Here is a 26,383-nt window from a genome sequence, read left to right as displayed (position 1 = left end):
GCTTTCCCTTGAACACGTGGATGTATGAGTGAGGAATATTGGCACAAATAAAGACACCATTAAAAACAATAAAAATCTGTTTGACACTCTATAATAAAAAGTTGTTCTATATTTATTTGGTTAAAAAACTTTCAGGAAACTGCTGAGCCAACACTGAACTGCCCCAAAGAATAAGCAATACTGATTTTTTTTTTTTTTTTTTGTATATACATATATATTTTGAGTGTATCAAATATGGCATGACGTGGTGCTAAAAATTAATCTCTCTGCAACTTTGGATTGCACCATAACTCAAGATACAGGTCTATTTTTTTTTTTTTTTTACATACAACACAAATGCAACCAAAACATTTAGCGATTTGAAATACATTGAAAACTCTTAATTAGGTGTCACATAATGTCAGTCCTTAAGCAGTCATTCAATTCTAGAGTGGAAACAATGTCATTTGCACCACAGGTGGCACTATACTTACAGTTTGGGTTTTTAAAATTCAGTGTAGCATTCATTTCAACATTTATTTATTTTAACCTTTTTTTTTATCCAGGGAAGGTTGACAGTGTAGTTGTTATTCCAGTAACTAGTTTAACATTTTAATAATTAATAATATCAGCTTGAGTACATTCAACAAATGAATTGGCAATGATGGATTTCTAACTAATATTTTCTTTCAGAACCATGTACTTAGATTATCATTGTCTTCCAAAGATTGATTGTAAATGATTTGCATGTCTGAGAACAAGTTGTATATTAATCTCCTTTTGCAAAAAGAACTGTCACACCTCATTTCCTCCAACTAAACTCCCACACTGATGGGTTGAAGACCATTCTCTTTTCATTTGAATCAATCTACAATAACAAAATAACTCTTTATGTTGTCACAAGCACAGATCAGAGCACCTGTTCACTTTAGCCTTTGAGTCACATTGGCCAAGGCAACAGCAAATGCCTGCACTGCTGAAAAAGGATACTGGAAATCCAGGATATAGGCATTCCCATCAATTCTCCCAAACTGCATCACCTAAAAAAGACAGAGACACACAAAGGACATTTCATTTAAAGTTTGAGAAACAACATCATGTAATTAACAACATATCATTTTTTAAATTACACTGATCAAGATTTATTATTTAAAAAAATACCTGTCTACCATCCAGCTCAATCTGAAAATTCTTGGCTGACTCCTGAGTAACACGTCCTCCAAAGTCAAGCTGGTAGACCTGGGTGGCTTCATTCCATAATGGTTGTTTATTGGCCATAACGTAGACAAATCCTTGGCTGCCCAAACTACGGTCCTCTCTCTCGTTTGCCTTGCGACACTTAATCTCCTCCAGCTCGCTTGCCATCCGTAGGCTGCGCTTGTTCTTCCAGCTCTTCTTACTACTCTGGTTCTGGTTCATGAGCTCATCGCCGCTGATAAAAAGCTCTGGCTCGCTCTCTGAACTGTCCTGGAACTCATTCGTGGTCCTGCTCATCTTCTTGGTTTTGTTGAGTTGCTCTCTCTGCCCCTTGGGCTTCTTCTTCTCTCTGCCGCCAAGCCTTGGGCTGGAAATGAGAGTGTTGAAGTCAGAGAGCGCACGCCCCTCCTTTCTGGATTTGCCCTCTGAGACATTGGGCATGTTGGCCTCCTCAGCTCTGCTGTCCAGTCTTTTACGGCTCTTCTTGCTGAAGCGCTCTGACTCCTGTGGGACGGGGCTTTCATTTAGGGATGATGGCTCTGGAAAGTTGTTGGCAGACTCCGTTAGATCTTCCGTAGCACTTTTGGACGGTGGTAGCTCAGTGGGCGGGGGAGGAGGAGGGAGAGGAGGCGGTGGAGGTGGTGCCGTTGGAGGCGGTGGGGAGAGAATTGGCTTCTCTAACATCTGATGAGTTTTGGTGGGGAGGGGGGGCGCTGGATGGGATGGGGGGTCCTGCATGGGAGGTGGACAGGGGTAGGGATTCCAGGGGTGCAAGTTAACAGGGTGCAGCTGGAGTCCGGCACATGAGCTGGCCCCGGGGTACATTGGAGGGAGAGGGCAGCAAGCCAAGTTAGTGAGGTTGGGTGGGTAGCCTGGTGGCAAGACCAAGCTGGGGTCCTGCTGAGCAAAAGGGACTGCGGTAACCACTTCATTCGGAGAGCACTGCGGTGGAGGGTTCTGCAAGGTCTGAAGTGGGGGTCCACCGTGACTCACACCCGGAGGGAAAGGTGAGAGGGATATCTGGTAACCTGACGGGAAAGTAAGAGTGCTAGTGCTCGGATTAGTGGGAGGCTTAGTTGTGAGAACAAAAGGTAGCCGGGTCATGTCCAAGTGCTGAGCTTGACTGAAGATGAGTGGAGGCGGCTTGTGAGGTCCTGGTGGGGGAGCTAACATAGTCTGGTCTGGAGAGAGCCAGAACTCCTCTGTGGTGGAGGGGTCCCATTGGTAAGGCGGAGGGCGTTTAACCGTCAAACTGACATCACCCAGAGTAAGGTGACGTACCGATTTCTCAAGGTGACACTGCTGATTTAAAGTCTCATCTTCAGTAAAGGCAGAGTTAACGTACACTGTTCTGTCCCTGCTGTTATCAACAGGACTCAGCAGACTGTAAGACGACTGGGAGGCCAGGGGTGAGGTACTTTTGGAGTGCACAATGATGGTACTGTGATGTGCACCTTTCCCTGGTGGGAAATCCTGCCTCACCACCGTGCCACCTGCGATACCACTACTGGTAGTTCCCCCACCACTAACACTGACACTGGTGCTGCTGCTATTGCTGCTACACTGTGTGCATGTATACAACGCAGTGGGCACCCTCTGCTGGTAGGAAAGCGCTAGGGCGCTGTTCATTTTAGCCTTGGTGGGAAGGGTTCTTGAGCTTTCGATGATCTGTGGCACTTTGAGTCCCACCTCTCTGCGGTCCCGTCTTAGGGTGGCATGAATCAGACTATTATCAATTCTCTGGGGAGGGGGGAGCGTCGCAGTTACTTGATTGGCTGGATCAGGGTAAGGAGGAGGGTCTCCACTAGGTATTGAGTATCGGGGGACAGAGAGCCGGCTTAAAGTTGCTGAGCTATAGGGAAGCTGTATTTTTTTATTCTCAGATGAAGTGACTTTGAGTGTGGCCGAGCCTCCGATGCCTTGGACAGCGTACGCATTTTGGTTGCGAATGAGGCGCCTGCGTGGCCGACACACCTCCTCCACATTTCCACTGCTGTCGAAGGTGGTGATCCTTTCATATCCCAAAGGTGTTGGGTACTGTAAAGTGACTGGGTGAAGCAAGAATTCGTCCTTCTTCAGGCAGGGGTCTGGCGCCAGGACGCTGGGGCTGTCACAGTTGGTGATGAGGGTTTGAGGAGGAGCCGAGGCCGTTGCTGCAGCCGCGGACACTACGGTGCCCGGGTATGGAGGAGGAGGATTCACCTTCCTCATCTGAATCTCTACTGCTCCGTCAACGTCAATGAAGGAGGGAGGTAAAGACCGAGGCAGACTTGGCTTCAGAGTGTGTCCATGCTCTCCCCTCTCTAGCCCAGGCTCAGTGGTGGGCGGAGGAATCTGTGGCAGAAGATGAATCTGTTGTAAGGAAATGGTTGGATAGCCAGTGGGAGGAGGAGGCAGCGTGATCTGCATCTTCAGTTGCTGCTGCATTTGTTGGTGTTGCCTCTGCATCTGTTGATGTTGCTGCTGGATCTGCTGATGTTGCTGCTGGAGCTGTTGCTGCTGCTGCCTCATCTCCAGAATCTGTTGCCGGATTTGCTGCTGTTGCTGCTGCATCTGTTGTTGCTGTTGCTGCATCTGCTCATGTTGCAGTTGCATCTGATGCTGTTGCTGTTGGATTTGCTGTTGATGCTGAAATTGTTGTGGGTTTGGCACCTGCTGCTGATTTTGTTGCATTTGTTGGTGCTGCTGGACCTGTTGTTGTTGCTGTTGTTGTTGTTGATGCTGTTGCTGCTGCTGTTGGTGTAGTTGCTGGTGTAGTTGCTGTAGCTGTTGATGTTGCTGCTGTAATTGCTGTTGTTGTTGTTGTTGCTGTGATTGTTGTGATTGATGATGGTGTTGCTGCTGCTGCTGCTGTTGCTGTTGTTGATGATGCATTTTCTGCTGCTGCTGCTGCGCCTGTATTTGCTGTGATTGTTTTGACTGCTGTTGGTGAGATTGCTGTGAATGAGACCGCTGCGGATGTGGCTGGGGCGGGAGATGGTGGGGCGGAGGTGGGGGAGGTAGAGTACCCGGGAGAAGAGGACCCATCTCTAGCCCATTGAAGATCACCTGTCCAGGATTAGAGTATCTAGCTGGCACTGGGTACGGTGCGGGGACAGCATCCTGGCCGTGATCAGCAACAGGGACAGAAGCCGCTGCCGCCGCCGCCGCCGCTGCTGCAGTGGCGGTAGGATTTGTCAGGACATCAAGCTGAATATTCTGATTGGCCAGAAGAGACTGAACCAGGCCAATACTCTGAGTTGGGGACATGGCTTGGGCTGGGCTGTGGATGGGAGCAATGGGAATGTTGACTGTACAGGGAGGATTGTCTCCTGCCACTCCAGATGGACCCATCACTTTATGAAAACATAGAGGAAAAAGCTGATTAGTGATAGAATTTTAGCACATACAACAATGCAGAATACAGTGAGTCAAGTACCTTGTAAATAAATAGAATCACACTCATTTATCAATATTTGTTGTACTGATGTAACAAGTACATGTGCATTCATTCATTCATTCATTCATCCATTCATCCACACCTGGTAAGTCATCCTCATCCTCACTGAACACATTGGGGTTGAAAACAGGAAGGCTCATGAAGTCAAGTGAAATCTTTCGCACTTCTGGAAGGTAGATTGTCATCTGCCTTGGTTGCAGATGAAGCAAACTGGTCTTATAGATGACTGAAAACAGAGAAGAAAATTATAGTGACTGTCAGAATTGACAAACTGGTCGATGTGACGTCTTATGTGTGGCTTTTGTGGCATTTACCTGCACCAAGATTGGCAGGCAGGAAAGAAGCAAGCCCAACAATTTTGAACTTTGTCCCCCAGATGTTGGATGTAACTTGAGCAAGGTAATTGTGCTGTGAAACAAAAGAAATGAGTGATAGATAGAAATAAACAATGAGAATTAGCAATTGGTAATATATCACTGGTAATAACATAAGAAAATGTTCTGTTATATTTGCGGGGTTTCGTTAAAGCAGTGATAAACAGGGGAACTTTATGTGCAACTCTGACGAGCAACAGAATTAATTCAAGGTTGTGCCTCAGCTCTGTTTCTTTAATCACAGTAAATAAGATTATTTACTGTGAAAATTTACTGTAAATCATAAACAAGATCGGCAGACACACATACTACATTCCCCAAAAAGCTCATTGTATTACCACACATAATAATGAAAAGTAACAACAGAGTATGTTAATGGATAAGCAAAAATAGTATTTACAGTGTTATTAGCACAGAGATAATACAGATGCAGTTATAGACAGGCTTTGAAGCATATTGTACTCTTATGATACCTCTGTGATTCCATCCATAGAAAACTCTCGACGTGTCAGACTGGGGGACCGAAGTGGAGGTTTCTTCGTTGGTAACCGTGGAGATCGTGGGCCTTCCTGATTGGCCCGTGAAAGTTTGGGAGATTTTCTAGATTCCATGTTCATTCTTTGAAACAATGAAATAAATCCTTAGCTATCTTTTCATTTTTAATATGACATTTTCAAGTCATGTTATAGTTTGGTGATAGGTGATAATTACCGTACTGTATGTATAGTCATGAATATATTTTCAGACAAACAGCAGGATGAAACAAATGCTAAGAATTATTTGCAAATACTATTTGACTCAGGTCTGTATATTGTGTAGAAATTAACTCTTATATCATTCTCAGTGTTTCTGACCTGGAGAGTTTGGGTGACCTGTTTCCTCTGGATAACTTTGGTGACTTCTTCCCAACCCACTCATCACTCAGCTCAATGTCACTCGAGTCTGAGCAGTTACAGCTGTCAGTGTAGGAGATCATGGGATTCACACACACCTCCTCTGAAAAAAGGCAAAACAATAAAGTTGAGTTTCCTCACACATACCTTGCTCATGTTCTTTGTAAAGAACATTATCTTTTACAAACGAGTAAATGGGTTTGTGTTTGGTGGGACCAGAGGCCAAATGCAGCTCTAGAGCAGCCAGGTCATCGCACAAGCTATTAATGCATCCAGCCTCAGACCATATTCTATCAGAGAACAGCGGTCACCAGAGTCTGTAGTGACGTTTGTTTTTACTCAAGGTGAATGGTGGACATGGGCATGAGGACTTTTAAAATGGCACTCAGCAGACCTCAGTTTTGCAGTGACACACTGTATGTGCAGACTTCAGTCAAAGATGACGAGGGGCAAGATTTCTGACTTGTGGACAGGTCTTCTAACGCATTAAGAGTCTCTTCAGTCTACTGGTATTCTCATGAATATAGATTACGGGGGGCGGGCCTACAGGGCAACATGCTCTGATCTCTATTGTCAAGTCAGTCATCAGACAAAAACATGCTGATCATAAATATGCATCAAGCAGATGGGGAAAACACTAAATATTCATTGATTAGTGTACGTTATATACTTCCAAACTATAAACTGTAAGGTAAATGTTCTCTAGGTTTGCAATTGCTGTTGGATATGTTCTTTTCGTTGCTGTTGGATATGTTCTTTTCGTTTCAGCCCCACACAGTGTTTCTATTCAAATGCTCATTATCCACATCCTTTGAAGTCTAAACCCACCTGCTTTGCTGTCTGTTTTTGGATCCATAATGACGAACTCGGGCCGTAGCTTGCTGATGCGCCGTCCTTTGAGGATAGGCACCAGTCCGCCCAGGTGTTCCAGGTAGAGAGTGTAGCAGGGTCCGCCTGCCTCGGGGTTGTCCTCCGCTCGCTTCATGGTGCAGTGGAGCCTCTCATTCCCAGCTGTGGGATAGCTGACAAAGTCGCGGATGTTGTTGGGGTCAGGAATTGGAGGCTAGAACAAAGAGAGGAAGAGGCATTAAGGTTGGCGGTCATTCACCTTAAAACGTTTCACGGTATTCGCATTATAGCAGTGTAACAAAGCCAATAAGTCACACTGCACTGTGTTGAGTAGAGATGAATGCACCTTGATGGTGGGTATGAAAGCGGTGGTCACATAAGAACAGAGCAGGGAGGGCATGTTCAGTTTCCCCACGTCTCTCTCCTCTCGCAGGGCGCTGGCGATGCCCTGTTGGCACAACAGCTGCAGGCTGGCCACCCTGTGCTCCACACGCACCACATACAGCGCCGGTCCGCAGGCCAGGAACAGGCGAGAGTCTCTGTGACCCCAACAGATGGTGGTGATGGGTCTCTGAAAAACAGTCATTGATAAAAAACAACCTAATCAAAACAGGATTCTCAATTCTCAGTCAATTCTTGCATTCATGTGTCCATATCTTTGATCTGTTCTGTTACTATATGGTACAACCATAAGTCAACTGACAAAGCTTGTCCCTCTGAATCTGCTGAGGTCCCACTTCATATCTTTCTCTCAATAAATTTGTTTTAATAAAGCTCGAAAAGTATTAGAATGGCTTTGGAAGGACATTTTTACACAAAGTGCCTTGCAGTACCATAAATACTTAACAACCTAGTGCATTTTAAGCATGGGTGGCCCCAGTGGGACCTTGACCCCTAACACTGGCAGCGTTATACTGCTATTCTCTACCTATTACGTTGCCCAGGACTAACCTGTGCGGGCGTCTCTAAAGTGTAGATGTGTTCCCCTTGGACATTGTAGAACTTAACGAGGGCGTTCCTCATGATGGAAGCGCAGGCAGCCTCGGCAGGGAGCCCGTGTCTCTCCATGCCGGCCACAGCCAGGAGGTCTCCCTGGGAGCACCACTGGACCTCAACATCTGTAGAGCGAAGGAGCGGGAGAAACCATACGCTCATAAATCTCCAGGTAAACTTAGGTGTCATATCGTCATCAGCGATCATGAGTATATCTAGTCAGAATATCAGTATGCTATCAATATGCTTTTCAAGTGCTTCTTCATATTTATCCTCAATCTTTTTATCTTTACAATGTTGTCTCTTATTATGAGGTTGACGACACTCAAAAATGCACCCAGAGATAAAAAAAAAAATCCATCTACAGTAAAGTACAGTATTTATGCACTCAGGGGAAAATACTACACACAGTTAAGGAAATAAGCAGGTCACAGAGATTGAGATAATCATATGCACTTATTCAGCATCTACTAATTTATGGGTTAGGGTTCATATTCATACCTCCAAGAGCTGAATTCATACCTTTCAGTCCTGAGCGAATGATAGTGGGGGAGAGGTCATCATAGTTGTTCATTAAACTGATATCTCCTGATAAGAAGCTGACAGTCAACAAAGGCTTGACTCTCCGCACTTGCAAGAAATAAAGAAAAGCCTGTTAGCTTCCCACACATTTAACAAACACATTTAACACATTTAACAAAGGTAACAAGCAAGTTATATAAGCAGTGCACAGGGAAAAAGGGCTTGTACCTAAAGGCAGAACATTGTCATCAGAGTCTGTGTCGCTCTCTGTACTGTCCTCCACCAAGAAATTGGGGCAGTTCCAGGACATGCTCACAATCCCGTCGGACTCATGCAACAGAACATGGGCTAGCATCCGTCCGTGGCAGTCCATCACTATCACCTGCCCATCCGCCGTACCAAACAACACCTGAAGGGGCATTGCACATTAAGCTATAATAGACGACATAATGAATATGCAATGAATCATCAAATATCTGGACTGCAAAAAATGTCCATCCTAACAAGTCAGTTAATCTTGTATTCGTGAAACAAGTGAAGCAGCATTGGAAGCAAGGGAAATTATCTCACCCCACACACATATTCTTTCTCTCGTTTTAAGAAAAATAACATTTTAAGACTGAAAACAAGATTAGATTACTTTTTTTTTGCAGAATGGAGGATTTCATATGCGTTTAAAAGACTCATTCATGTAAGCTGAAGAAGAAGATGTGTACCTGCTGATCATCGGGCGTCCAGATGCCGCAGGTGATTTGACTCTCGAGGTTGATCTCGGAGGACCAGTGTCTTTGTCCGCTGACCGACCCAACTAACACAAAGCCATCTCTGTACGCGATGAGGGCCTGGGTGCCATCATGGGACCAAGTAAAGTCACTCACCTGGTGGAGGAAACATGTCACTGTCATCAACATGTGAGGTTCAGTTGTCTTTACTATGAGTTAAGAATATGTCTCTACACCAATGCCACCATGACAATGTCCTGTTAATTTACTGTACTTGGCAGGTAAAAGTGTTTCTGAATTTTGAGATATGTTTTGTAGGACTATCAAGTCACTGCTATCCACCCTAAATATCTTGTTCTTTTGTCAGTATTTAGGTAACAGCAAGAAAATGTGTACCTGTGCCCCTCTGTCGTTCACTAACTCCACAGACCATCTTCCTTCATACTGAATCCATACAAAAATGCCTCCTTCCATATCACATGTGGCCAGCTTCTGAAAGGGTTCATTCCAACGCACCAACACAACCTGCAAAAGGCCCAAATATCTGTTATTACACTCCACAAACACAGGGGGCTCTCGACATACTGCATATTACACAGAGGAACAGACATGTACACTATTAATGTATGAACACAATGCTACAAAAACGTTTTAGGCCGAATGTAATTTAGAAATCTGTCGTGATTTTGTACTGCAACTGCACAGAAAGCCGATATGGAACGACTACTTATGACAACGCATCTATAAATATGTGATAATATGATACGATAATGACAAGAACAGGCGAGAAAACACATGCCACTTTTTCTGTACATATGGTACCTACTTATGGAGTTTTGATAAGGTGAACAGCTGGAAATGCACATATACAAATATGCACATTCTGTAAATATTATCTAAATGTGTAAATTGAATATATTTGACAAGCTGAATAGATTTTTACAATGCACATCTGCATGCTTTGACACATGCATGGCCTTCTGTAGACCTGTTATTTCTAATGCAGTACACATTTTGCACATCCTATATATATGCGGTAAATGTACATATTTTGTTTTCTTCGTATTCTTATATTCTTCTCATTTATTATATATTGCATACAATAGGTCTTCATATTTTTATATTTGTCCACTTATTTCACTCTACATCTACTACTACATCTCAATTTTTTTGGTATATTTTCATACTGTACATATTTTATTTGTCATTTGTCTCAGTATGTTCTAGTGAAATTTAGTATGTTCTACTGTAATTCATATTTTTTTCATACTTTTCATTCATATATTTCTACTTAATACGTTCTAGTTTTGTAATTGTTGGTTGCATTATGTTTAGATACCTCCATTTCCTATTTATATTCTATTTTCTTCCTGTATCCTACTAATATTGGTTGCTGCAACAGTCTGATTTCCCCACGGCAATCATTAAAGCTTCATCTCATCTTTTCTTATCTCCTCTTGTCTTTTCTTATCTCATCATTCATATTGAAGACAGTGATATTGCCAAGTCAAGACCGCACCTCGCTGTTGTGTCCTCGCAGGTTAAAATTGATTCTCTGGGGGGTATTTCTGTCCCTCCTGCAGTGACTAGATGTAAATGTCACCCCAACAACTCCTCTCCCGTTCCCCGTGGCGAGCCAGCCCTCCTCGTAGTACCGTCTGCGGCACACCGGCTTGTCCTTCTCGCTCTTGGGAACCCGGCCTTTCCAGGAGAGGCAGAGGATGTTGGAGTCGCTGCAGAGGATGGGACCATGTTCCACGGCAGCCAACATCCCTACTGAGTGACCAGGCTGACAGGCAAAGCAGAGGGACAGGCAAGTTAAAGCTGCAATGTGCAACTTTTTTGACATAAAATTTGACATAAAATTAACTATATTATACATTACCAGTCTGTGTCTGTCTGTGACCCTGTGTGTAAATGCCCTGAATCCCCATGTTTGCCTGAAATTGGCTTTTCAGTGATGTTGAGAACATTTTTGGGGCGTAGACCATTTGCTGGGGGCGTGGCCAGCAGCATCAAGGTGAGGTTACAAAAGCACAGTGAGGCTAAACATGCGGCCGACTAGTCCCATTCAAAAACATGGTGGACATTACTATTTTTGCTTGCGTTTGCCGTCTGTTTCCTCAACGCCTGACTAGATGCTGTTTCAAAGTAGACAGCTCATCAAGATGAGTGACAAAGTGTTGGGGCAGGAGCTTGACCAACTGAGGGAGAGGAAGGCGGGACTTGCTATACATTTGCCCTCCTCAAGGAAAAAAGTTGCATATTGCAGCTTTAAAGGCCCAAACTGTGATAGCGCTCCTTGTTGAAACACTGTTGCCCCATTACTGTTGTTTTTATGCAGTTATTTATTGGATTGAGTACATTATTTTCCCTCTGATATTCATTGTCTGAGCTTTTGATACTGGAATGACAATATCGGACAACTAAATCCAGGTTTTACATGAATTTTGAGGCTGTAAAAGGTTTGTTTTGCATTTGTAATGCTGGTAAGTACTGGAGTATCATGACCGTGTGGGTTAAAAATGTTTTTAAAAAAAACGTATATTCTATTTACAAGTCAAACTCCTCAAAAACATACTGTAGGCCTATGTGAATATATCCCAAAATTTAAATGGCCAAATAAACTGCTGATTGCATCTTTAAGTTCAGAAAAATATTAGTTAGGCCTACTTTGTGATAAGACAGCAGTTCAACATACCTCATAGTTCCTGGACATGTTGAGTCAAAATTCCTCCTCTGAATGTGTCCATATTTCCATTCAGATGATGCACTGAAGGGTTGTGACTGTTCTGGTCTTGATGCTTAGAATGAAATCTATGGGGAAGTAAAAGGCATCATACAGCCAGATTGTGTCCAGCTCTAAATTCATTTAATCAAGGAGCTCTGCACTTCAGAGTTTGGTGTCTGACATGAGATGATGTGAGGCTTCTCTGACACCAGCGGCCCATCCCATGTCTTCCTGTATGCTTCTGGAGAACTCTGCAATTCTGTTGCAATAAAAGGAGAAAAACACAGAAAAACACCCTTATTCAACAAGTAAGGCCATCTGAAAGAGATGGCTACTGCTTAAAATAGCCGCGTTGTCATTCAGTGCATCAACCTTGAAATTCACTGTTTTCACAGTCTCTATGCAACAGCAACACTGCATTGGAGAGCAGGGCACTCGCAGTCTCCATGGGTACTGATACTGTCCGTTTCTCCTATTTTACGTCAAACACCAGACATTACACAGCAAGACGAGGATGAGAACTCAAATATTTCAAATTCTTTGTGGAATAGACCAGCAACATAATTTTAGTAGGCCTACGCACCTAATGAGAATAAAATATGCATATTTCAAATAAACAGCGACCAAAAAAGAGAACTGGCCTCTTAGATTAGATAATGTGGATTTACACAGTAGCCTATTAAAGTCGAAGTAAAAGAACAGTCTTCTGCTCTGTTAAGGTTTCTGACTATTTCACATTACATTACATCAAATGAACGTCTATTTCAAAGGCGTCTTATCTGACCGCATGCACCAATCTGAATAAGCCAAGCTGGCGTGGCGAATAAATAGCCGTGAAATAAAGAAGTGGTTTAATCAAAGAGGACGCGGATAACATTATGCAATCGTACGTACCTGACACCGCTATAACATCGTTAATCTGGGCAGTCGGCGCACTGTGCAGTCGTGTTGCCAGGCGCCTTTCCGCTGGCGCACTTTCTCGTTGTGTCTTTAAAACGGGTTGCCATGTGGCAGGTAGCAGGGAAAACAGACCCAGCTTTTCAAGTCCATATAAAAAAAAAGGCAGCACGAACGGACTTGACGCGCCTGGCAAGAATTACTGGAGATAAATGTGTACAATTTAATCAAATTCGACGTTGAGATGACTTTTTGACACATTCTAACATAGGGGTGGTTGTCTACCAGGCTAATAATAACCTCAATACAAGATTTATTGCTGCACCTCAGAAGGGGGATTTCTCTCATAATGGCAACCTCACATGGCGCACCCCACCTTTGTAATGTAAGTTGAAGTGACATTCTTGACACAACACCTTGATGCGATGAATGTGCCGGCAACCCGCTGTCATGCCTTTCTGGACAGTGCTGCCACGGGCTAAAGTGTTAAGGTCACTTGTCTTATTACATCACTCTCACATGTGACACTCACAGTTTATCTGGATGATTGCATAAGATTCATAGTCTTTGAATAAATAAGTCCTGAGGTACAGTAATGTGTTTCTTTTTTTTTTTTACACAAAGGCACAAACCAGACACTTTAATAAAATCACCACTATTTTTTTTATTGTGATATCACATAATATAACTATGTGGCACATTGTGTCTTCTCATCTTCACACACACACACAGTCTCCCTTCTGTCCCATGCAGGCTCTCCTTTAGACCACTGTTTCTCAACTGGTGGACCATAAAATGGGTTGTGAGATGCCCTGAAATGGTCGCAGACAAAGAACAATTTCATCTGGGGAATGTTGTGTTATCTAATATACTGAGCTGAGACATCATGGCTGTGGAAGCATTTGGGCCCTGATGCAAACGAACCACTGCTTTAGACTGAAAAGGGGCAGAGACTGCTATCAGAAATGACCTGATGTCCCAAATACAGACAATTCTCCTTCATAAAAAGCAGACGATAGCCAGTGTAGTCCACTGTAATCCCTGAATCTCTCTTTCTTTCTCCCGTTCTTGCTTCTTCATATTGGCAGAATCAAGTACAAGTCTCTTCAAAGGCATGGATGACGCTGTCGTACGCAGGAGGTGGAGTCTGTGAGGGCAAGAATCCCTTAAGTCCATTGCCGCCCAGCCAGAAGGAATGTCTCTTGTTTGGCACGAGGGATGATGAATCTGAGGAGTTTGACGCCGCTGTGTCTTCATGCATGGTGACCTGGGTGTCAGCTCCCGTCTCCAGGCCGGCCCTGCTTCCCTTGGGCAGGGGACGAAAGGTGGAGGCCTCGGTGCCGGGCTTGCTCCCCAGCGGGCCCACCGGCTCGACAGAGGGCTGCCGGTAGACGCTCAGGAAGGTGCTTCGGTAAAGGCCCAGCTGGTTGTTCATGGGGCTCTGTGCTTGTGAAGAGCCAGATTGCTTTTTGGAGCGCCGGGTGATCCTGGCTGTGGCCGTGCGCCGGGACGCCCAGGTCAGGAGAACGTAGACCAAAGCACCAAGCAGCAGACCCACCAGCATAGACAAGCAGAAGGCTAGAATCAAGTTGCCTGGAACAAAAAAATCAATAAGGACTGTTAGAAAATTTAAAGGGAGGCTGAATGCCAATGGAGCAAAATAATTGTTGCAAATGTTTAGGAGGCAGGATGCACTCTGTTGCTCTAAGGAAATCTGATTAGCATAGACAAACAGTATGGCACATTAGTAATATCAACAGAATTACACAATCTGTACAATCTGTTTTTTGATCTCTGAGATTTTATTTGTGCTAACATTTGTCTTTCAGGAACTATTGCTCTGTTGTATTGATTTGCTATTGCTGGGCACTGCTATACTGGGCATAAAGTTACATAAAATCTTACATCATACCTGCTGTGTGGGCTCACAGTCTATGAAGAATCATCGCACACAACTCATTGTGTTGAAACCTAAACTGACCAAACTCCAGTTTTCACGATTTTCTTTCTTGTTCTAACTTGAAATTATGATAGAAATGGTCATTTATGATTTGAGTAAGTTCTCTAACCCCAGGACCCAGAAAACATATTCAGAGCCAAATAAAGAAAACAAAAATAAATGCATGGATCTGCAAATAATACTGATTTCTGTAGTTCCCGAAAAGCCTTTTTAGGAGATAAAAGGTTTTCATGTGAAGGCAGCACTATACTATACAAAATTGATGTATCACTTGGTGAACTATCACATGTGCATTTTACATTACAGTATGCTACTCTTCTACAGCACAGCTCCATAAAATATCCATAGCTCTTCATCTGCCATCGCTACTAAAAACAAATACAGAAACACTCACCAAGATTGAATGATTTTAGTATTTCCCAGAAGACATTTGTTTCGTTATATGCCATTGTGCCACCATAAACTGGTGTTACAATCCACACTGACTGAGAGCACAGAGGAACACTAAGCTTTTTCCAAGACAGGCTTGTCCCATTTTTTTTCCTTCAGTGTTTGCTAAAACGGAAACTTTGCTGTCATGCTTCCTTCCCTTTTTGGCTTTTAAAATTAGCAAGTGCTTTGCTTATCTGTGTGGGACAACTCTGGGAAACAGGGTTGTTTCCTTTTGCATCATTTCCTTAGGATCAATAATTTTGAACAATGGCCCCTTGGCTCCATTTTCCTTTTAAAATCAAGGCATGTTGCTTGTGTTCTTTTGCAAGTATGCTGATTACACAACATCTTCTTTGTGATAATCCAAGGCTGTTAAAAGCACTGTGAAGTCAAATAAGAACAGAAAACCCCGCCTCATTAAAAACACAACCTCTCTCTGACGTAAAAAAAAAAAAAATCATGGCATTGTGTCCAAGTGTGTTCTGGATAAGCTAACCCATGAAAAACGAACCATTCACCAGAGAGTCTGCAGACTATCAAGCTCTCAGTCTCTATGGGGATTTCCTTCCATTGTTGCACTGTTCCCACTTCACTTTTGCCCTCAAAGTTTTCAGGCTGACTACACTAAAAATCAGCCTTCTGCAGCTGAACTGCTAACTGTGGCCTTATTGTAAATTGACAATTTTATGGATTTTCAAAAACATCAAATTAAAACAGGCAAAACACTTTTATTTACTAGAAAAACTTTACTGGGAATACCTGCCAAAGCCACTTTAAAGCAGGGGGATTTTTAGCTGTCTCCAGTTTTCTCTCAATTCATTAAAGAAACTATTTTCCTGAGGAAGAAGCCAGGGAGAAGGATTCAAGTGAGAGAAATCTTTAAATGTCTGAAAATATGCCAAACCTATGAGACAGGAAACCAGCAGGTGGCACTGAGGCACTTCCAATGCAGATTCCTCTGAGAACCACCAGCCTTGGGCATTTCACAGCCGAGAAGGAATGATCGGCATCCCTTTGACCTGGCCTAAACTGTGAGACTTTGAAGCTCACCCAGAAATATATTACAGGAAATGTAATGACCTACATGTGCAGCACGGTGGCTCAGTGGTCGGCACTGTCGCCTGAAGAGGCAAGAAGGTCCTGGGTTTCAATCTTGGCCCCGGCCCTTCCTGTGTGGAGTTTGCATGTTTATGTGGGTTTCCTCCCACAGTCCAAAGACTGGGAAATGAAAGTAAATGCAAATTAAATCCAACAACAACTTGACACCATTCAGGCTAAGCCTACAGTTTTGTACATTGACATTGTGGTGAGTAGTTATTTTAATTTTAAGGTTTTTATTTATTTGTTTTATTGAAGTTAGATTATATAAAAGACAAGTGTAGCCAGTAGGTTATATTATAACTTAATTGTGACAATTACTGAAGTTTATAATATTTCATATATCATAATATTTTCTAAAGGATAGCCAAGGCTACTACACAAATATTACTAGGCTATTAACTTGCGATAATTCCCTATAAGAATATAAATATTATAGTGACACCATAGGAGATAAAGAAAATGCCATAAAGTAGCCTACGAAAAACTCTTTATCAAATACCACATTAGCCCTAATGTAACATCACCATGTTTTCATTAGGGAAGAGGAGAACAGATACTCAGAATTCCTCTTTTCGGCCAAAGAATGAACCTTTTTGTCCCTAAACCGTTGCAGCTCCACATCAGAGAGGAGAGGAACTTCCCCTCCTCCTCTGCAGTTGGCCTGCCAGCAGCATGCTGCCTGCTGCACACACACACGCACTGCCACTGCTACATGCCACAGTGTTACAACGTTACCATTAGCAACCATGCAACACATACACACTTCCTCCGTAAGGTTGTCACGCTCTGCAGTGCTGGAAGTGGTAAGAAACGTCAAATGCAAATTTGTTTTTGATAGCTCTATGTTTACGTGGTTATTTGGTTGCTAAGCGTCCACTAATTTCTTGCTAGGTCTACCAATTCATGTTAAATGGCTTCTAGTTTGTTGTTTGTTTTTTTAGTTTTTTTGGCGTTTAGCGGCGGTATGATGGTTTGGTTTAGTAACTTCCTCTCATGTTGAACTGCTGTTGGCACACACATACTATTTGGTATCCAAATATATGCAACTTTCTTTTCAAATGAAATGCGAGTGTTAGTTAAGTGACTTTATATGCACAACAGATACAACATTTAATGCAGCTAAACCGTTGTCAGCAGGCTTTTTTGCATGCTAATCTTCACACGACCCTTTGTGGTAGGCTACTTTCAGAAAGTTTTTCAGTTGATCATTTCAACTTCCTTTTTGATAGTCTTTACAGTGATGGTGGTTGATAATTTTTACACTTCTCAATAGAAGGAACGATTCACAGTTGAAAAAAAATGCCCATTTTGAAATGTAGCTTACCTGTAATGCAGGCTTTTAACATGAATTAAAATAGTATTATGAATAAAGAAATTAAAGGAAACATTTTATATTATAAGCTTAAAGACATCTGATAAGTTGATAAATGTTGACATAAATATGGTGTAATATGACAACTGCTTGACAACTGGTGTGGCCTCAATTGAAACCCACTAACATACTTCTCTTTGGTAGACCCTGAATGGAAGAAGTGCTGCTATTGGGCAGTAAAACTGCTTGTCCACACATGAAACCTGAGATTCCATTGGACCCTTTTCTGCAGTGAATTTTGGAGAGAGAGGAGAGAGAAAGAGAGAGAGAGAGGGAGGGAGAGAGAGAGGAGGGGCGTGAGGGGATGCCCCACTCAGGACAGTTGTGAAGGATCTTCTGCTGTCAGCATCAGTGACCTACTGTGTCATACAGTTACAGCGAGACGCCATGGCCTCTCCGAAGCAGTTTGGTCGACGGTCCGTGGACATTGCTAATGTGATGCAAAAACTGCAGGGTGAGTGACATTCATCTGCCCGACCGGCTTATTGCACAATACTTTCTCTCCTCCTGTGCTGCTGTAATATTGTGCTGATTCAATGCCTGGGCTGCGTGCCCATCTGAAGTTTTCCATCTTATCTTTATGCAAGGCAGAATGCAGATGCTCCCATACACACACACATAAGAGCATGAAACCATACTGTTGGAAAAATAACTGTTTTGAAAATGTAAACTTATTGCATTGTCATAATTATGATAATGGGACGTCCTACCAGCTAGGAAGGCTAGGATGCTTAGCCCCCTACCTCTCTCCAGTCTTCCTTGTCACTCTCCACTGTGAATCTGGTAAAGCAGAATCGCTACAAAAAAGACTTATTATAAGAATTATTATAACGCATACAAAAATGCAAAGCAAACTGTTATAGTGGGTTTCTTTGACACTTTGAGGAGTGGAGTGGAGAATGTGTAGTCTTATGTCGGAGTGTAGTTGAACTGTTTTCTAGCATTTGTTCTAGCTTTTGACTGCATAATAAGATCAGAATTTGGGATAACTTGATAAAATGTCCACAGGGCTTCTTTTATCACCGTGTTTATTTTTTCCAAGTCAAGGTAGCAGATAATTCGGTTTGGTTAAGTTAGAAATGTAATTTGCATTCTTTTGAGGTCTTATGACCAAACAACAAAGAGACATACTCTATTGTTTGGGGTTCTGGATAAGGTAATTAAGAAGTAATGTAGAGTAATGTAATTCATTGCTTAGAGAACAACAGAATTCAGTACATTTCCTGTGGTGTCTTTGCCACACTTGAAACACATGATTCAGAGCACGCCTTTCATCACTTTTCTTTTTATATCTTTAATTCAATTTTAGTACAACATTATAGGCCTACAGATTAGACATACAGATAAAATTGTTTATTTGAGCTTTGAAGCTATGCTATGAAGATAACAGTCGGTTGTAAAGACTCCTGCATTTGCACATCACTTCCAGAACCAAGCAGCATAGCATAAAATCATCATGTCCCCAGTGACCAGGACTGAATGCTTTGTGGACACAGATAATCCCATCATATAAATAAAGCTGTTTCAAAGAATAGGCAAACCTTTGTCCTTTAGAGCACTTATCTTAGCAATATCCTCACAAGCAAATCATATGTTTTGATCCCAGTCTATGGTTAAAAGTTATGCTAAATCTTGGTTTTTGAGGCAGGCCTGGGAGTCAGGACTCAGGAACGTTTAATCTTGTCTGGCTCCTGACATGGGATACTGAGTCACAACAACTGAGGCTTCATGAATGCACTGACTATGTACTGAACAAGACCAAAACCTGACACCAGTTCTGCCCTTGGTAAGAGAATGGATCGATAGCGGGAGTCTCTTTTTGTTGGTGTCTCCCTTTTGTTACAAGGGCATTAGACCACTACCATCACCTGACAAGACCAGGTTGATTCTGGCATCCTCTATGGCCTAGTTGAGATTAATTTGTGGATGTATATCGGTGCATTTTGCACGCTATAGCTTGTTACCATAGCTACTGTTATGAAACATTTGCCTGTGGTTGTGCCAGTACTGCCCAGTTCCTGCTCTTGAGAGAGATGGCTTCCTGTAGCCTACTCTGCACAGTAATTTCCATCCCATTTCATCAGCGTTTTTTTTTTTGAACCACACGGCAGGTGAAATGTATCATCATAAAGAACACCTGTGATTTGGGTATAATTTATTTGTTGTTTTACAATTTGAAGTCCCCAAACTCAAACTTGCTCCGGCATGCCTTGACATGAAGGACTTGATAACCTGGCTCAAAGCAAATGAATGTTCAAGTTACGCCTCGGGCATGCTTGAGCACTTGACAGTTCAGTAGACTGCTCAGTAGTAAGTAAGTTCAGTAGTAGACTGCTGCATCACTTTGCATCACCAGTAATAAATTGTTGCATCGCTTTGAGTTTGGCTCGGTTGGTAAAGCATAGAATTGCCACACCGGAGATTCTCCGTTCAAGTCCCGAGTGACTCCATTTAGCACAACCATTTTCTCATGCATGCTGCCTACGCTCTTTTAAACAGTTGCAGTCTAATTCTCGAATTTACATGCTGGTGGTGGCGCTGTACAGGGATGACCATGGGTGCCAATTTATAAAATGAGTAACCATTGTTGGGCATTGATCATCATGAAAATGAATACACTGAATTCTCTCTTTCTCTCTGTGTGTTTGTGTATGTAGGCCTGTGTGTGTGTGTGAGAGAGAGAGAGAGAGAGAGTGTGTGTGTGAATGTAGCCTACTGTTGGCAAACATCAACAGTATGCTTGGTGGTGAGAACCTAGCACCCCGCCCCCACCTGATCTGGATTTCCCCTCCAAGCGTCCCGGCTGGCCTGGTCCTTCTCAAAGCACCAAGCTGATCGTAGCTTATCACAAATGACATGCTTTTTTTAAGAATATGCCCGAGAAGCCATGCAATAGCTTAATGCATCTTTCTGACCTATCAAACAAAATCAGAATGTTTGGGGAATTTAACATCCTTCACTCAATGGACAATGCTAGCTACTGTTGAGTTCCCCCAGTGTTTTATGTCTGGAAGTGGAATTCAGTGTCAGGTCACATCTGGAAGACACTACTGTGCCAGTAGGTTTTAGGTGCAGTGTGAATGGTCAGGAGGAAAGTTGGCTGAGCTTGTTCAGTTGGTAATCAAACACAACTTCCTGTCATTAAAAGCATCCTGTAGAGACGGAGACTGCATACTTACTTTGACTTGACCATTGGTCCATCTTAGTGGATGAATTATTGACACCAGCAAGTCTTCATGAGTAAACACTGCTTATCTACAGTATGTTGGTCATACTAGTCTACGTTGCACAGAGACATTGCATATGAAAACAGATCCAGCATGTTCCAACAGGCCTCCTAGACTTTAGTAGTGGTGGTAGTGGTGTTTTTAATTTGTTTGTTCGAGTTCAGTGCTATGCAAATACACTAGCTGTCAAAAGTTTGTACACACACATTTTTCTTTATTTTTACTTTTTTTTTCACATTTTAGAATAATAGTAAAGACATCAAAACTATGAAATAACACAAATAGAATTATGCAGTGACCAAAAAACTGTTAAACAAATCAAAACTATCTTATATTTTAGATTCTTTAAAGTAGCCGCCCTTTGCCTTGATGGAAAGGCAAAGGCTTTGGAAAGAAATTCATACATAGGATCAACTTTACTATTTATATTTGTCTAAAAACACAAATTTCAAGCATTTAAGCATAAGCCTTCAGATCAAAATGGCTTTACGAGAATGAAAAACAGTACATTCAATCAGGTGTGTCCAAACTTTTGACTGGTAGTGTATGGACATTATTATTATTATTTATTAACTACCAATCAGCAACACCGTGTGACCATAATGTGGCAGCACCTTGTGGCCTCAGATGCTCTCAGGTTACCACTTGCCTGGAGGAGTGTGCATGACAGGCCTCTAGCTCTCATTATGACTGGGCACTTGTGGTTTTCCCTTTAGATGCGTTGGTAGTGTGTGTCTAACAGGATGTGAAGCAACACTACTGGTTAAGGATTTGCGGTGGCGTCTCATAGCGTGATGAATCCCCTCCCCGGAAATCCAGAGAAGCCATCAGATCTCATATCAAAGAGAGTGACATTAGCAGGGCTGCATGCTAAAGCAAACCCATTGTTAGAAATCTGTTTCCACAAAGGCGGGTGAACTAGTTGGCTGCTTCGCGGTAAGGGTAAAAGCGAGACAACCGTACATGTTGTCAGCTGTAAGAGATGCTTCTATCTTACAGTGTCAGCAGCAGCTGCCAGGGACTCTTACTGTAGGACAGACAGCCAACAGACTGATATGATCTCATGAACAGAGAGCCTAATTACCACTCTATGCTGTGCCAGGCTGGCTCTGACTGGCTTGAATACTGATATACAATTTAAAATACTTTGCTCCTGTTATTATTGAGCAAGATCAAGGTAGTGGTAATGGAAAAAAAAAAGAAAGCATTACTTTTTAGTGATACTGGTCATTTTTGTATTTTTGCCTTGTATTTTGTATATTCATTACACTGTTTAATGTCTGATAAATCCTCAACTTAAAGCTTCCTACACTGAACTGGCTTGAGCCCAACTATCATTTCTAGTCCTGCCTGATTGTTGCTGGCCTGTCAGAGCTACAAAGTAAAGGTTGCTCTCAACTAAATGGAACAACAACAGAGTGAGTGGGCTTTTACAGTGCTCCCAGGCGACTAACAGAGGCCAATGAAGCCAAGCACCTATAGTACAGTATTGCCAAAGGTATCATCTGTCCTAAGATCACCTTAAGTACTCCATTACTCATGTGAATTGCAAATGCTTTAGTGGTTTCATGCTTTGCTTGGTGTTTGGTGCTAGGTCTGTCCACGTTTAATTGCCACTTAGCTAGTAGTACTACATCAAACCTAATTAAATCAGTTGACTAAGAGATAATGACTCAAAGACGGAGGGCTGTTTTATAGAAGATATCGTGCTTGCTAGAGCCAGTATACACAGACTTGACCTGCATATATCTTACACAAACTGAAATAGGACAATGAAGCGGATTTTAACATTCTCTCTTGTCAATCTGATCTCCTGTTCTGAGTTCAGGACTCTGGACAGCTCCATAGTAGCTACTGTAGTTGGATTTGGCACTGAGCAGCTGGAATATCAGGAAACCATAAAGTGATAATTTGCAAGTTCCTTGTTTTGGGGGGGATTTTGGTGACATTAAAAGCCAACCGCTGTTGTTGCTGGCAGGAACTGAAAACACATCACGTCCTGTGCGGCAGAGTATTTTTCCTGGGAATAATTTATCTGTTATCAGGTGGTTAGAACAGCAAATGAAAAGCTTTCTTGAACTGGGTATAGGTTGAATTATGTTAATTATTTTGTTATATCAGTCTGCAATAGAGAGAAGCAATTAGCTTGAATGTCATTTATTCATATGAAAATATCAGATTATTACTTTAATACAGTGTTAGTGCAAGTCTAATGTCCTCATTATTAATTTACCCTCATTGATGGGTCAGTTGGAGTGGTAAACACATCCTATTCTGACTCTTTTGTTGTTTGTGGCTGACTGTGAGCATCAGTTTTAGTGTCTGCAGATGTGCTCTGTAGCAACTCATTGTTTAATGTGCACAGCTGTCAACATAATTATGGTGGTTCTACATCTGACCTTTTGCAGTTTTGACGTAAAAGAAAAAGGAAGAAAAAGAAAAAATCTATTTTTACTCCAATTTTCCAGGCCAGTCCCACCAACAGTGTAGTAGTAATGGAATCACAAGCTCAGTTCTATTTTTAGCATATCAGAAAAGCTTTTAGTGTACCGGTGGTCTTGGAAGAATAAAGGGATTTTTCTACCGGAGATGATAAGCTATCAAGTCCCAGACATAGCTGCTATTGTGTGTTATATTCACAAGAGGAGGAAGAACATTGGCTGGTTTAGGTTTTTTTCCCACAAAACAGAAATTAATTATGATCCTGCCTCATGCCTCAGTCCAACAAAACAATGGGCTGGTTGATGCTGAAGTGGTATATTGTACAGTGGGCATGACAAATATGGATCTACTTTAGAGCTTTTACCTGATATTGTGCATGTAAGGGGAATCCCCTGGTGGGCGTGTCTGCTTTGCCGTCACAATAGCATTGACATTGAGAGAGAGCAGGTGGTAGATGTCATTCACCAGCTGCAACATTAATTATTAAGATTTGTTGCACCATGCTGAGGCATTGTGCAAGCAGTCTTTTAATTCTGTTCTGGCATATTTAAAAGGACTGTATCAATCAATAGGCCCACAGGGACTTTATTCAATGTTACAATTAGAAAGACCTCCAAAAACATAAAATAAAAAAATAACTCTAAATTTTTTTCATCCGTTTCATTATTGCCTTGAACACATAAACCCTTTGTTAAATTTGTTAATCTCAGAGAAGATTAGATAAATCTTATAGGCAAACACATACACACACACACACACACACACACACACACACACACCGAGCTTAAATCGGGATAATGCAGCCAAGGCTGTGACATCACCGCCTCCCACATGCTGATTGGTGGAGCAGAGCTCCTGGCTGATCTCTCCCCAGCCTCAGACGGTATGATGATACAGGCAGGCAGTGCAGCGGGGCTGTGCACATCCACACAAGCATGGCTCCTCTGGATGGGAAAAACACAGGAAGAAGAAAGGATGGGATCGTAAATCGCTGTCTCTATTAGAGGGGTTTCCACTGCTTTGCTGTCTGTGTGTGTGTGTGTGTGTGTGTGCGCGTGTGTGTGTGTGTGAGTGTGAGTGTCGGGGGAGGAGGGGACGTTTCATCACAGCCCCCAGCAGCTCTTTGGCTTTCACCGGGGAAACCAGGCAGCCAGATCTGTTTTGCTTCCTGCAGGAAAAAAAGGGAAAGGGACAGTTGTGTGTGTGTTTTTGTGCCCAATTTTCCACTGTGGATGTCATCTTCACACAATCGCACACGTACCCAGGAACTCATGAAAGGCAAAGGGAGAGAGCCGGAGAGTGTAGAATGGCTCACTATAAGGATGTATCTGTCAAAAAGACTTCTTCTTTAAACCTGGTGACTGGATTTTTTCAATATCTACGCGGTAAGTAGGGCAGCAGCATTTTGCAAATCTACCCTTCATTTCTCATCTGTGAGGATCTGGGATTTTACGTGGAATATAACAAGGATATAACATAGGGTTGTGGTTTGTAGGTGAACCCCTGGTATGTGAACCAGTTATGCTGCACGAACACAGCTGTGTGTGTGTGTGTGTGTTTGTGTGTGTTTGTGTGTTTGTGTGTGTGCCTGTGCATCTGTATGTGTGTGGTATGCTTCACTGGGCATCCCCTGTGCATCAGTGATGAAGCATTTGCCTGTGGGTTAATGTGATGTCTTTGCTCTCTGTACAGTGTTAGCATTGCTCTCTTAAGCACGTGACTACTGACTATATCTCTAAGGGTGGATGTTTAAAAATGGCCACTCTGTGCAGTGTGCAGCGTTGGCCTACCGGCATACATGCCAGGGTGTTGGAAATCAGTCTCTCCCCTTATCGCTACTACAACAGCATCACGAGGGCAGAGAAATCAGATGTTTTGTTATACATAAGAAAGCAATGCTGCATAATGCATGAGGCACTGTGGCTGAATATATTAGTATCACCACAAAAGAGGCTGGGGGTGACCTGAACAATCACGCATGTCATTACTAAACACACAGAGGGGTCCGCAAGATGTGTTGGCAGAAATCTCCTCTCCACTCATTCTCTAATCTCTTCATATGACCTCATTTCGAGAGCACTTGTCAGAAGCATCTATTATACGAGCAGTGGCCGAGCTCCCGTTATTCACATTGCACAGATTTAGCCATTGCAGAAGTCACACTTTTAACATGCGTGCTGCAGGGCTGCTGCGATGCTACTTGATTGATTGACTTCATCGCAGAGGAACTGTTTTCAAAATTCTGCTCAACTGTAGTATGAGCTTGGATAATGGAGGATTCAGGGTGGGGGAGTCCTGCAATGGCTGTAACTGTAACAACAGTTTTTTTTTTTGTCAGACAGTAGTCATCAGTGGACAATAGCCGATGTTATGGATGAATACTTTAGACAAGTGTTTCTCAAGTCAGGACCCAAACATGAGTCACACGATGCTCCGATACGTCTACGAGAGTGCAGATAGCAGAATATTTTGTTATGTAATCTTTTGGATCATGGCTTCCTGACCGTCGTAATATTTTGGCACTTTGGTCCTGATACAAAATGAATGAAGAACCACTGCTTTATGCATAACTAAGGATTTGTGTTTGTCATCACTGATGATCAAGTGCTGTTACATCTGCTCTCCCCCATTTGAATGTGTGTGTCCTCTGTGAATATCACCAGCTCCTCTAGTCTGAAGTGTGCGGCTTAGAGTCCAGTGAATAAAGAGGAGAGGCGGTTAACATACAGAGTCAACAGTTATAGTATGTGACATCCATCGTGTATTGAAACGTGCTGTGTGCCTTTAATTTTCAGATGAGCAAGAGGCAGTGCAGAAGAGAACCTTCACGAAATGGATCAATTCTCATTTAGCGAAGGTAAGTGTGGAATTCCAGCCATGGACTCTGCTGCGTACATATCACATGGCTGTAGTAAGTCATTCGACAAGAAAATAGGATTTTACAGGCTTATCAGTGAGCTATTAAGGCTCAAGTAAAACAAATTCTGAAAACAATTACATCTATGCTATCTTGACCCTCACCAGAGAGGCTTGTGATTTTTTTTTTAGTGCTCCTCATGATTATAGTGTCCTAGCTTCTCTCCGGTCAGAGGCACTTCAGGCTGCTGACCCATGCTGCGTGTGGAGAGAATCGACTGCGAAACGAGCTTTGTCATGCAATCATAATGGCCTCTTCAAAGGCACCTCAAAATATAATTGAACTTCATTAGTTAATAGTAAACGATATCATTCATCTCTGCTCTGAAGCATGTTT

At 42.6% G+C, this 26,383-nt stretch overlaps 3 protein-coding genes across 6 annotated transcripts in view; 1 reads left to right on the top strand and 2 right to left on the bottom strand.

The window, feature by feature from the left end:
* Positions 1 to 902: 902 nt before the first annotated feature.
* tulp4b (TUB like protein 4b) lies at positions 903 to 10,739 on the bottom strand. 3 transcript variants are annotated; one of them, XM_078289623.1, is made up of 16 exons: positions 10,488 to 10,739; positions 9,365 to 9,493; positions 8,963 to 9,124; positions 8,488 to 8,655; positions 8,247 to 8,376; positions 7,683 to 7,849; positions 7,078 to 7,302; positions 6,711 to 6,945; positions 5,844 to 5,985; positions 5,463 to 5,607; positions 4,930 to 5,023; positions 4,698 to 4,841; positions 4,070 to 4,511; positions 2,715 to 3,445; positions 1,141 to 2,636; positions 903 to 1,019 (listed from the first exon to the last, which is right to left on the bottom strand). In XM_078289623.1, exons 1-16 carry the CDS (start codon positions 10,737 to 10,739, stop codon positions 903 to 905), a joined length of 4,779 nt encoding a protein of 1,592 aa, XP_078145749.1. The 3 variants fall into 3 exon arrangements, with proteins under 3 accessions (XP_078145749.1, XP_078145750.1, XP_078145748.1); XM_078289624.1 differs by having other exon boundaries at positions 4,082 to 4,511; XM_078289622.1 differs by having other exon boundaries at positions 1,141 to 3,445; positions 4,100 to 4,511.
* A 2,507-nt stretch (positions 10,740 to 13,246) lies between these two features.
* On the bottom strand, positions 13,247 to 15,036 carry myct1b (myc target 1b). Its single transcript, XM_071904030.2, has 2 exons — positions 14,951 to 15,036; positions 13,247 to 14,189 (listed from the first exon to the last, which is right to left on the bottom strand). The coding sequence occupies exons 1-2, from the start codon at positions 15,003 to 15,005 to the stop codon at positions 13,687 to 13,689; spliced, it is 558 nt and encodes a 185-aa protein (XP_071760131.2). The 5' UTR covers positions 15,006 to 15,036; the 3' UTR covers positions 13,247 to 13,686.
* A 9,400-nt stretch (positions 15,037 to 24,436) lies between these two features.
* Positions 24,437 to 26,383, top strand: part of syne1b (spectrin repeat containing, nuclear envelope 1b) — an 89,494-nt gene continuing 87,547 nt past the window's right edge. For both annotated transcript variants that reach the window (XM_078289338.1, XM_078289337.1), the window contains exons 1-2: positions 24,437 to 24,515; positions 25,926 to 25,987. In XM_078289338.1, the coding sequence (XP_078145464.1) occupies positions 24,437 to 24,515; positions 25,926 to 25,987 (141 nt within the window). The remainder of the gene's footprint in view (positions 24,516 to 25,925; positions 25,988 to 26,383) is intronic.

The sequence above is a fragment of the Centroberyx gerrardi genome, chromosome 17, assembly GCF_048128805.1.
Source record: "Centroberyx gerrardi isolate f3 chromosome 17, fCenGer3.hap1.cur.20231027, whole genome shotgun sequence".
Taxonomy (NCBI): Eukaryota; Metazoa; Chordata; class Actinopteri; order Beryciformes; family Berycidae; genus Centroberyx; species Centroberyx gerrardi.
The sequence above is the reverse complement of the archived record's forward strand: the minus strand, read 5'-3'. Positions and strand labels throughout refer to the sequence as shown.